General features: G+C 37.9%; 1 protein-coding gene across 4 annotated transcripts in view; it reads left to right on the top strand.

Annotated features, from left to right (window-relative positions):
• The window catches only part of CENPI (centromere protein I), a 52,691-nt gene extending 40,210 nt beyond the window's left edge, over window positions 1-12,481 (top strand). For 2 of the 4 annotated variants that reach the window (XM_060086786.1, XM_060086785.1), the window contains exons 16-21: window positions 1,291-1,426; window positions 2,322-2,446; window positions 3,462-3,510; window positions 3,640-3,858; window positions 10,822-10,863; window positions 11,550-12,481. In XM_060086786.1, the coding sequence (XP_059942769.1) occupies window positions 1,291-1,426; window positions 2,322-2,446; window positions 3,462-3,510; window positions 3,640-3,858; window positions 10,822-10,863; window positions 11,550-11,651 (673 nt within the window). In that variant the 3' untranslated portion in view covers window positions 11,652-12,481. Of the gene's footprint in view, window positions 1-1,290; window positions 1,427-2,321; window positions 2,447-3,461; window positions 3,511-3,639; window positions 3,859-10,639; window positions 10,696-10,821; window positions 10,864-11,549 lie in introns of all 4 variants that reach the window. The other 2 variants (XM_060086787.1, XM_060086788.1) reach the window with 2 other exon arrangements.
• Window positions 12,482-12,850: the final 369 nt, after the last annotated feature.

Here is a 12,850-nt window from a genome sequence, read left to right as displayed (position 1 = left end):
ATAAATGGACATAATTGTAGGTAACTTTACTTGTCATAATACTACTTGGCATTATATAATATAGCTCTTAAGTTCTCAATAATTTTTCTATCTTGGAGATATGAGTGTAATGCTATGTCTCCATCATATGACCATATGCCATATGACTGTCAAAGAAGGAGTAAATTGTAGTTGTAGATCACAAGGAGAGAAGGGTGGGAAACCATTCTCAGCAGTGGCTCTCCAGGGGGCATTTTTGTTTGGCACAGTGACTGGGAAGAGGGTGCTAACATCTTTTAGTAGGTAGGAGCCAGAGGTGCTAAACGTTCTGTAGTGGGTGGGGAGTAGGAGGCAGTCCTGAATGGCGAATTGTGTCATCCAAAATGCCAGTAGTGTCCTGTGGAGAAACACTTTCAAAGATGCTACCTGAGCAATCATCATTGTACAAATTATTTCAGACATATTTGTCAGGTGCTGCCAGAAATCATAAAGTACAGTTTTGCAAGTGATGGGCTGACTGTATGTATGCCCACCTATTTGAACGGTCTCTTAATCTTTCCCTGCTTGCTCTTGCACAGAATCATCATGGTGGTGGGTAATGGTAGAGTTATCATCATCTCAGGCTCTAAGACTATATGCTATTCCTTTTTCCTTGTGCATAACCGTTGTTGGCTACCTAGATCTGAGGGTAAAGCTATGAAATCACATTTCCCAGTCTTTTCCTAATCCACTCAACAGTGGATTGAAGGAGAGGGGTGGGGAGATGGATGGATTGAACCAATTATACCCATGTGTAATTTAAAGAGACATGGTTCATTGATTTGGGAAGAATATAAAATATCTAGATCTGGTTTTTACTAGAAGAATGAAAGATGCCAAAAATTTTACTCATTCAGTTTTAGAAGTGAATTCCAGTTAGATTAAAGTGAAAATATTTTTAACAGCATTTTAGTTCAGGAATTCAGGCAAAACTGGGTTTGGATTTGTGTACTTAGAAACTAATTTGCTGACTGCTGTGGTCCCTGGACATTGGTGATATTATCTAAAGTCTGGAGCTTAATCCTTTCTTTCTCTGGTATTTACTAGTAGAGTGGTTGCTCAGGGATGTTCTTTGAATTGATCTTAATGGTTCCCTAGAGGGCTGTATAGTTTTATGATTAACCACTGCAGTTTTTAAAAAATGTGAATTATACATTGGAGCACTGATTGTTTCCTGAAATTTCCACCGACTTTCTGCTGTATATTTAATCCAGCTTTAGCCTGGAAAATGTGAAGACTTTTGCTAATATGGATCTTGGTTTCTTATTGCAGAGAGACAACTTTAGGTGGATCCATGAACTCTGTGTCTAAACTGATTCACTATGTAGGGTGGCTGTCCACTACTGCAATGCTCTTGGAAAACAACAGTACTTTCTTGCTGCACTTTATTTTGGATTTCTATGAGAAGGTAGTACACATCCCATTTTCGCTACTTAGATTTTTGTGATGGCTGTCTGCTTTACTAGTCTATTGTTTAAATTCTATGCACAGCTATTAAGTTGGGCTATGACCTTATTAGCATACTTGAGATAGGCTATGTATTTTGAAGTTAATGATTGTATTCTGGCCTGAATAGTTGACATGCATAAAACAAAGGAGCAAAGCAAATGCTTTTTTTGAAGTCCAGGTACCACTTTAATAGACGTTCCCTTGAATAATGCTGGCCCTAGACAGAAGTCTGTCTTTAGTATCACTTTTTGCTCATCCATGGTACATTTCCAACCCCTGGTAAAAAAACAAAAATACCTTTTATTTCTTTAGCTCTCCACCCTCACCCTTCAACTGCCTTATTTCTCCCAGTACCTATGATTCTGGTCCTCTTCTATTGTTTTATAGTATTCAACCTAGACAGAACTATTATCCAGGAAGTACCCACTAATCTCAGTTTTCCTGGCTTCTTCCCTTCATTGATACCTAGTTGTCTTGTGTTATATTTGCTTGGAAGCATGCTCCTTTGTTTTCCAGGTTGACAGCTAACTAATATGATAATTCAGTATTTATAGGACTTAAGAAGAAAGAAATGCTCCCTTCCCCTTTCTCCCTAACTCTAAGATCTCTCCCCAGAAAAAAATAAAAGATTTTAATAACTACCTTGCAGAAATAATCCTCTATTGTAAGGTTGCTGTTTGGTGAGGTACATTTTTAAGCAGGTTGTGGCTACGTATTCTATTTATGAATCAGGCAGGCCCAACAAACCTGATGTTATATTATTGCTTATTCTCTAGTGGTGATTCTTTGAGTGAAGTTGGTTGAGGAGTTCTGAGGAATAATTTATATACTGGTGTTGTCATTCTTCCCAAAAGGTGTGTGACATATATATAAATTATAACCTTCCATTGGTGGTGTTGTTTCCTCCTGGGGTCTTCTATCCCGCACTCCTCAGCCTGGATTCCAGTATCCTGAACCAGCTCTGTTACATTATGGACAGGTACAAAGCCTTTTTACCATTTTATGAATTAATACATCATAATTCCATCTTCATTTTCCAGCTATACAATAATTTATGAATATACTACAATAAGTTTATTGTATATAATACAGTGAAATATTAAATACAATAAAACTGTTATCCATTTTCTGCCAGGACCTTTGGAAAAAGGAAACATGGCTTTCTTTCAGGAATGACCTTCCAACATGGGACTATTTTAACTGTGTTTTTAAAATGTCACTGTGGGGGATATGGATTCAAAGAATTCACAGTTAAGGATCTTTTGTGCAGTGGTACCGTTGCACTCAGCATTGTTAATTCTCATTGCTGTATCTCAAAGAATAATTAGTCATTTACTGACAACTGGTTTAAGTCTACATAGCTTCTCTGGTAAAAAGAACATTTTCTGGGAGATAAGGGGAGCTATTACCAATTATATGAAACTGTAAGTATTATTTCTGATCTCTTCTAATTTTTTCACTTATGGACTGAAATTGCTCTTTTTAGCCCATAAGTGTAGACCCTTTTGGCGTAACTTATGAGACTATGCCAAGGTTAAAATGTTGAAAAGCTACTTAGAATAGTTCTCAGGAAAGAAAAGATTACATCTCTAAGTTTTCCCTTTATCCTTTCTACTGCACCTTTTTTTCCACATTAGGAAAATATGTTTTATAATATGTTTTGTATCAGTGACTGCTTTTGAGCCTCTGTTAATTTTTAACAGTGAAACATTAAAAGCATTTCCTTTTTTATTGAAGTATAATTTACAGAGTCATATCCTAAATGCATATCTTAAATTTACAAGTATTTATCCTAAATGTACAACTCAATATATTTGAGCCTCTATTAATTTTTATTCTTTGAGGAAAATGTACCACAAAAGGAAAAAAAAAACATAAATAGACAGCTGGGTATTTGTGTATGTGCATATATTTACATTTAAAATGTAAACTTTTGTTTATGTTTACATATCAAAGGCATTTAATGGTAAAAGTTCTCTTTGTTCTGTCTTTAGGTATCGTAAAAATTTGACTGCTGCAAAGAAAAATGGGTTGGTACGAAAGGTATGGATGATGAATCTCTGTTTTAAATCACCATTGTTTAAAAATTGAGTGTAGAGATATATGATCTGTTGGGAATAAGAAGGTAAGGGAGAATAGGTGATAATGACAATTTTTTTTCTTTCCCAATAGACAAAATCAGAGTTCAGCTTCAGCAGCAAGACCTATCAAGAATTTAATCACTATTTGACAGCCACGGTTGGTTGCCTGTGGACATCCAAACCCTTCCAGAAAGGATTATATATTGACCCCAAAGTCTTAGCAAAAGCTTCAGTAGCAGAGTACAAAAACAGTTTAAATTTAGTCCATCATCCTGCTCTTTTGGGTTATGCTCTTTTCTTTCTGCTACAGGTAAGAGTATTTAAATGATTTTTAGATTTTCTATAAGAATACTATGATGGCAGAAATAGGAAATGCCATAAATTTAGCGTGTCTGAATTGCAAGACATGTGTTCAGTCATACTTTTTGAGTATCAGCTAACTTCTGGGCATTGTGCTAGGCTCTGGGGATTCAAAGTTAACTTAAGTAATTAGTTTCTACCCACAAAGAGCTTGGGCTTGTGGCAGAGACAAATTTGTGAACATTACTGCAATACAGTTAGGTGAAGTGAGAAGAGATACAATTGTGAGAAAGATGGGGGAGTGAATATTAGTTCAGTTCTACCTGGGTAGAGGTGGTGCTAGGTAAGAAAAGGGTACAGAGAAGTTGAAGCTTTAGTGAAATCCTTCTAGGCAAGATGGAAAATGTGGGCTAGATGATGTTATAATTAGAGTTGGAGTCTTAGCCAAAGACTGCTGATTTAATGGGTTGATATCAGTATGTAAGCAAGGGGGTCTTCTCAGGACTTTACACCAGCCCTGTCATTTTCAACATTATCAGTGACTCAGAGAACTCAAATGGTGTGCATATCATATGTGTGGATGACACAACAGGATGGGATTACAAATACACTGATAGAATCTGGATTCAGAATTCCCTGAACAGACTGGAACACTGAGAAATGTAACAAAATGAAAAAGTGTATAGAACGGGGGAGATATTCATTGAGTAAATGTTTAATATATTCATGTAAGAACCAGGCACTGTGGTGAACAAGACACATCTGAGTACTGCCCTCATAGAGCTTGGAATCTAGTCAGGGAGGCAGTCATTAAACAGACATCTTACAATAAAGAATGATGAATAATATAGGGAAAGTACAGAGAATGATGAAAATATACAGGGGGGCTTCTGGAATGCCAGTTCAGGCTTTACAGAAGTGATGCTAATTGGAGTTTTGAAGGATGAGTATGAGCTTGTCAAGACAGGAGCAGTATTTGAGAAAAAGTGTAAAGCTAGAATGGGGGACAGCAAACTTTTTCTATGGAGGGCCAGACTGTAAATATTTCAGGCTTTGTAGGCCACATGGTCTCTGTCAAGATTGCTCAACCTTGCTGTTGAAGCGTGAAAGTGGCTATAGACAATGAGTAAACAAACGGGCATAGTTGTGTTCCACAACAGTTTATTTACAAAAACAGGCATTGGACTGGATGTGGTTTGTGGACCCCTATGTTAGAGCATGCTATGTTTGAGGAATTTAAGCAGAATTATACGGCTTGAGCAGGGATTCTACCCTGACTCAGCAGCAGAAGTACCCGGGCTGCTTTTCAAAAGTATACATCCTTGATTGCTTCCACCCTGACATTTTGATTTACTAACTGGGGTGATATCCAGGATCTGTTTTTTTTTTTTAAACATGTTTATTGGAGTATAACTGCTATACAATGGTGTGTTAGTTTCTGCTGTGTAACAAAGTGAATCAGCTATACACATACATACATCCCCATATCTCCTCCCTCTTGAATCTCCCTCCCACCCTCCCTATCCCACCCCTCTAGGTGGTCACAAAACACTGAGCTGATCTCCCTGTGCTATGCAGCTGCTTCCCACTAGCTGTTATACATTTGGTAGTGTATATAGGTCCATGCCATTCTCTCACTTTGTCCCAACTTACCCTTCCCCCTTCCCGTGTCCTCAAGTCCATTCTCTACGTCTGTGTCTTTTTTTCATTTTTTTGAATTTTTGAATTTTATTTATTTTTTTATACAGCACGTCGTTATTAGTCATCAATTTTATACACATCAGTGTATACATGTCAATCAATGTCTGTGTCTTTTTTTTTTTTTTTTTTTGCGGTACGCGGGCCTCTCACTGTTGTGGCCTCTCCCGTTGCGGAGCGCAGGCTCTGGAAGCGAAGGCTCAGTGGCCATGGCTCACGGGCCCAGCTGCTCCGCGGCATGTGGGATCTTCCCAGACCGGGGCATGAACCCACGTCCCCTGCATCGGCAGGCGGACTCTGAACCACTGCGCCACCAGGGAAGCCCAATGTCTGTGTCTTTATTCCTGTCCTGCCCCTAGGTTCTTCAGAACTATTTTTTTTTTTAGATTCCATATATATGTATTAGCATACGGTATTTGTTTTTGTCTTTCTGACTTACTTCACTCTGTATGACAGACTCTAGGTCCATCCACCTCACTACAAATAACTCAATTTCGTTTCTTTTTATGGCTGAGTAATATTCCATTGTATATATGTGCCACATCTTCTTTATCCATTCATCAGTCGATGGACACTTAGGTTGCTTCTACGTCCTGGCTATTGTAAATAGTGCTGCAATGAACATTGTGGTACATGTCTCTTTTTGAATTATGGTTTCCTCAGGGTATATGCCCAGTACGGGGATTGCTGGGTCATATGGTAGTTCTATTTTTAGAACTATCTATTTTAAGGAACCTCCATAGTGGCTGTATCAATTTACATTCCCACCAACAGTCCTTTGCCCATTTTTTTTTTTTTTTTTTTTTTTTTTTTTGCCGTACGCGGGCCTCTCACTGTTGTGGCCTCTCCCGTTGCGGAGCACAGGCTCCGGACGCGCAGGCTCAGCGGCCATGGCTCACGGGCCCAGCCGCTCCGCGGCATATGGGATCCTCCCAGACCGGGGCACGAACCCGTATCCCCTGCATCGGCATGCGGACTCTCAACCACTGCGCCACCAGGGAGGCCCCCTTTGCCCATTTTTAAATTAGGTTATTTGTCTTAATGGCTTATGAGACTCATGTCTATATTCTAGATTCAAGTTGCTTATCAGATATATGATTTGAAAAGTTTTCTCCTGTTCTTTGGGGTGTCTTCTCATTTTTTGGTTGGTATCTTTTGAAGCACAGAAGTTTTAAATTTTGATGAACTCTATTAATTTTTTCTTTTATCACTTGTGCTTTTTTTTTTAATGCCTCATTTCCTTCTCCCCCCAGCCCCTGGCAATGACCAGTCTACTCTCTGCTTCTATGAGTTTGATTATTTCAGATTCATCATATAAGTGGTATCTTGTAGTATTTGCCCTTCTGTGTTTGGCTTATTTCACCTAGCATAATTTCCTGCAGATTTGGTCTTTCAGTAGATTGTGGAGGATAAGGGATGTTGTTTTCTCCTCATGATGTCTGTCTGGTTTTGGTTTCAGGTTAATTCTGGCCTCAAAAAATAAGTTGGGAAGTATTCTCTCTCCTGTTCTTTGGAAGAGTTTGTGAAGGATTGGCATTAATTCTTCTTTAAATATTTGGTAAATTTTACCATGAAGCCATCTGGTCATGAGCTTTTTTTAATGGGAAGGTTTTAAATTCCTATTCAACCTCTTTTCTTATTATAGGTCTATTCAGATATTCTATTTCTTCTTGAGTCACTCTCAACGTTTATTTTTCTAAAATTTCTATATTTTATACCAGTTATGTAATTTCTTGATAATACTTTTTTTTTAATAAAAATTTCTTTCCTTTTCCATTATGGTATATTACAAGATATTGAATATAGTTTCCTGTGCTGTACAGTAGGACCTTTTTGTTTTGATAATACTTTTTATTTCTTTTTTTTTGGTTATTGTTTAATTCTTTTTTTAAAATTTATTTATTTATTTATTTTTAACATCTTTATTGGAGTATAATTGCTTCACAATGGTGTGTTAGTTTCTGCTTTATAACAAAGTGAATCAGCCATACATATACATACGTTCCCATATCTCCTCCCTCCTGCGTCTCCCTCCCTCCCACCCTCCCTATCCCACCCCCCCAGGCGGTCACAAAGCACAGAGCTGATCTCCCCATGCCATGTGGCTGCCTCCCACCAGCTATCCACCTCACTCCCAGTAGTGTATATATGTCCATGCCACTCTCCCACCCCGTCACAGCTTACCCCTCACCCCCATATCCTCAAGTCCAGTCTCTAGTAGGTCTGTGTCTTTTTTCCCATCTTACCCCTAGGTTCTTCATGACCTTTTTTTTTTCTTAGATTCCATATATATGTGTTAGCATACGGTGTTTGTTTTTCTCTTTCTGACTTACTTCACTCTGTATGACAGACTCTAGGTCCACCAACCTCACTACAAATAACTCAATTTTGTTTCTTTTTATGGCTGAGTAATAGTTCATTGTATATATGTGCCACATCTTCTTTATCCATTCATCCTATGATGGACACTTAGGTTGCTTCCATCTCCTGGCTATTGTAAATAGAGCTGCAATGAACATTTCGGTAAATGACTCTTTTTGAATTATGGTTTTCTCAGGGTATATGCCCAGGAGTGGGATTGCTTGGTCGTATGGTAGTTCTATTTGTAGTTTTTTTAGGAACCTCCATACTGTTCTCCATAGTGGCTGTATCAATTTACATTCCCACCAGCAGTGCAAGAGTGTTCCCTTTTCTCCACACCCTCTCCAGCATTTATTGTTTGTAGATTTTTTGATGATGGCCATTCTAACCGGTGTGAGATGATATCTCATTGTAGTTTTGATTTGCATTTCTCTAATGATTAATGATGTTGAGCATTCTTTCATGTGTTTGTTGGCAATCTGTATATCTTCTTTGGAGAAATGTCTATTTAGGTCTTCTGCCCAGTTTTGGATTGGGTTGTTTGTTTTTTTAATATTGAGCTGCATGAGCTGTTTATATATTTTGGAGATTAATCCTTTGTCCATTGATTCGTTTGCAAATATTTTCTCCCATTCTGAGGGTTGTCTTTTGGTCTTGTTTATGGTTTCCTTTGCTGTGCAAAAGCTTTGAAGTTTTATTAGGTTCCATATGTTTATTTTTGTTTTTATTTCCATTACTCTAGGAGGTGGATCAAAAAAGATCTTACTGTGATTTATGTCAAAGAGTGTTCTTCCTATGTTTTCCTCTAAGAGTTTTATGTGTCCGGTCTTACATTTAGGTCTGTAATCCATTTTGAGTTTATTTTTGTGTATGGTGTTAGGGAGTGTTCTAATTTCATTCTTTTACATGTAGCTGTCCTGTTTTCCCAGCACCACTTATTGAAGAGACTGTCTTTTCTCCATTGTATATCCTTGCCTCCTTTGTCATAGATTAGTTGACCATAGGTGCATGGGTTTATCTCTGGGCTTTCTGTCTTGTTCCATTGATCTATGTTTCTGTTTTTGTACTAGTACCATATTGTCTTGTTTACTGTAGCTTTATAGTATAGTCTGAAGTCAGGGAGTCTGATTCCTCCAGATCCCTTTTTTTTTCCCTCAAGACTGCTTTGGCTATTCAGGGTCTTTAGTGAAATATTTTTAAGCAGGGTTGTAGTATGGTTTGAGTTGATGTTTAGTGGAGATCACTTTGGCTTTTTAGTGGAGGATAGAGTTATAAGAGGAGGCCTGAGTGGAAGCAGAGGCACCAATTAGGAGGCTCTTGGTCTAGACAAAATAGATTGATAGTGATTTGTATGCAAGTGGTGGCAGTGAAGATGCATAGAAGTGTACTGATTGGAGATGTACTGCAGAGATAGAGCAGACAGGGCCTGATGGCTTGATCAGAAGTGGGAATGAGAAAAAGGAAAGGACTTTTGAGTTTTTTGAATTGAGCAAGGGGGTTGATCGTGGTTCCATTTATTAATAAGAGGAACACTGATAGAAGAACGGGATAGGTTATTTTGTTTTTTGTGGAGGACAAGTTGAGAATCAAGTTTCGTTTTGACGTACTTAAGTTTGAGATGCCTGTTAGATATCCAAGAAGAAGTGTAAGTAGGCAGTTTGAAATAGGGGCTTAGAACTCAAGAGAGTGGTTGGAATGAGAGAAATCAATATGGAATTCATCAGCATGGACTATACTTCATCTGTTTCAAAAACACACATTTTTCCCACTTCTTATAACTTCTCAGAGATCAAGATGCATCTTGTGATCGTTGTCATCCAGGCAGCAATCATGATATAGTTGTCATTTGCTGTTTTTGAGTGTGTGCAGGCAGATTGCCAGAATCAGACCTTGCAGATTGGATGTCAGCAGCATGGGGAAAAGATTGGAGATGATGCTGGAGCACTGTTTTAAGGTCTCAAAACCAAATGACTTGGAAGAAGAAGGGAGGGAACTGGTGAACCATATATGTTATGGACTTTCCTTGAAGTAAGGGCCAAAAGTAGGTTAGATTTATGCAATTGAGACCCAAGCACCATAGCCTTTATTAATTCCTTTAAGAAATGCTACATAATCAACACTCTGGCACAAAGGATGATATTGTGTGAAAAAACATAGATATCCACAACGCTTGAGTAGAAAAGTAATTCACAAGAGTTGGACTCTGAATGTGAAGTTTTAGAAATACTTTCACCACTTAATTTTGTTTATATTTACCATTTCATGTTTGTAAAAATGATATATGATCAAAATCTGCCTACATCTAAAACTCTTTCAGTCATTATAAAATAAAAACTTCTAAGTGTTAAAAATGCATTGTCTTATATGTAGTTTAATAGGCAGAGTTTTTTCTTAGTGATACATTAAAAAAGTTGTTAGAATTGATGGCTCTTCAGTGAAGTACAGTAGGTGATAGTTAAAGCTGGGGAATAACTAGCTAGCTCACCTAGCTCTGAGTTTTTATAAAGAATTACAAATTCACAGAATCTACTGGGTACCCAGACTACCTCACCAGGCTTCATCCTCATCCTTCAAAGCTCAATTCAGGAAATCATATTCTTCAGAAAAAGCCCACCTTCCATCTCCACCCCAGTGGCAGAGTACAGAATTTTAAAAAATGAAGCCAAATATTAGCAAAATGGTGCTCACTTTATCCACTGTGATTTTATTTTTTTTTCTGTTTGTGCTTCTAGGGAGAAATATGGAAGGTTATAGTGCGTGCTTATTCAAAAGGAATCCAAGAGTGTTGGTAGGAATAGAACATAGCAAATGAATCAGATAGTGAAGAGCCATCTTAATTTTCTGGTAATTTTTGCTAACCAAATATTTTCATCCCCATTTCTCTCCATTTTCTTTTTTGTTTTTGTTTTGAAAGCAATGGCCAAGAGAAAGGAAAGTAAACTTGAGCTCTATTCGGGTAAGTAAATTTATTTTCATCATGTTCAGGGATTTCATAAAGCTTCATTTCATCAGAAGAATGTATATACCTTTACTTTTTCCCAAATCCCAAGTCTGATGCCTAGACAAAGTCAAAGTGAAGTGTTTGCCTTCTGAATTAATTCCAGTGACTTTTATGTGACTTCGTTGGCACATACCCTCTACATAGATAAAACTATTCATAGTTTGACTCTTGCTGTTGTGTCTGTGCATCGTCTTATTTTATAATACACTTGCATGTAGTCAAAATGTCACTGTAATGCATCTTAGTTAACAAAGCCAAGCACAATTGTCTCAGTATAGAAACTCTGCTGTGTATATATTTAATATAGGAAGTAATATAATAATGTCTGTGTTGTCTGTTTTAGATGTTAAATTCCTAGAGTGCGGGAATGATGACCCATTTCCATTTCACAGTACTTGTTCATTTGAACAGCTGAATTTTTTGCCAATATAATAAAAGGAATATTTAGCCCTTAAACTTCGGGTACTCTCCGGTTTGACTGTTACTTAGTGACTGAGTTTCAGTTACAAACCTGGCCACTCGAGCTAACTCTTGGTATGTGCATCCAGGATGCTGGGAACTTTTCCTAGGCAAAGAAGAGGAGGTAGAGAATAAGCAAACGAAATATTTGATAAGTAATTTTCCCTTTTCTGTGCCTTCAGGGGAAGAAATGGAACTGGTATTTGGACTATTTATTTTCAGAGGGGTTACAAGGCTTGAAACTTTTCATAAGAAGCAGTATTCATCGTTCTTCTGTCCCCTGAGCAGAGAGCATAAACCACCTGATCAACATTAAATGAATATTGACAGAAACAAACTGAGCATATGGGACTAAATTCCTTCCTTGTTGCTGGAGAGGTCAAGTGGCTCAACTTGAGTTTCCATACTCATTTCACCAACAGACGGCCATCCTCAGGGAGTGCTTAGACTGGCCTTCTATCCATGGCTCAGGAGAGCCTCAATGTGGCTAATTTTATTTTTCAGGATCTAGATTCTTTAGCTCATTAGTGAAAAATGACTTCATCATCATGCTCTGCCTTCCACCAAATTATACATAAAGAGACATATCTGTTATGTGGTGGGATTTTTCACATTCTTGTGAACTATGAGCTGCATTTTTGATGGAAGAGAGCAGGTAAATAATATATGGTGGCATTTAAGCTACAGACATATTCATGCAAAATACTCAGCTGCCTCTGTAAAACCTCTGTGGATATTGCCATTTTTCTTATTGTGAACAGCCACACCAACACCAAGTTAAGAGGATACATTTCTAGCTCTAAAAGGTGGCTCTAAGTAGTTGGTAGATTTCTGGGCCTGCACTGATAGCAATTTGATGAGATAAGGAAGGGAAGAGGATTGTGGGATAATCTACGTTCCTATTTATACCAGTTTGATTTCACAAAACCGCTCTATTTTGTGTGTGCGCACATGTATGTGTATGTATATATCCCATTTTTGAGTGTTTAGGTCCAAATAAACTAACTGTAACTATTTTCAGGAATAATTCTGAAGCTTTTAAAAATTGTATAATAGCTAGAGTATCTTGCTGGAAATTGACTACAAAATTTTGCTTCAGCGCTACTGAATAACTCTCCCTCTTTTAATAAAATTTGTATCATTTGAAAGAAATCAAGCTGAATTTATTTTTATTTATTTATTTATTTATTTATTTATTATTTTTTGCATGTGTGGTACGCGGGCCTCTCACTGTTGTGGCCTCTCCCGTTGCGGAGCACAGGCTCCAGACATGCAGGCTCAGCGGCCATGGCTCACAGGTCTAGCCTCTCCGTGGCATGTGGGATCCTCCCAGACTGGGGCATGAACCCGTGTCCCCTGCATCGGCAGGCGGACTCTCAACCACTGCGCCACCAGGGAAGCCCTATTTTTATTTTTAAGTGCACATTGTGGCTCTTTTTTTTTTCCTTTTAAAGCAAAACAGAACCCTAAACTATATTATTGG

The sequence above is a fragment of the Mesoplodon densirostris genome, chromosome X, assembly GCF_025265405.1.
Source record: "Mesoplodon densirostris isolate mMesDen1 chromosome X, mMesDen1 primary haplotype, whole genome shotgun sequence".
Taxonomy (NCBI): Eukaryota; Metazoa; Chordata; class Mammalia; order Artiodactyla; family Ziphiidae; genus Mesoplodon; species Mesoplodon densirostris.
This window is presented reverse-complemented; position numbering and strand designations above follow the sequence as displayed.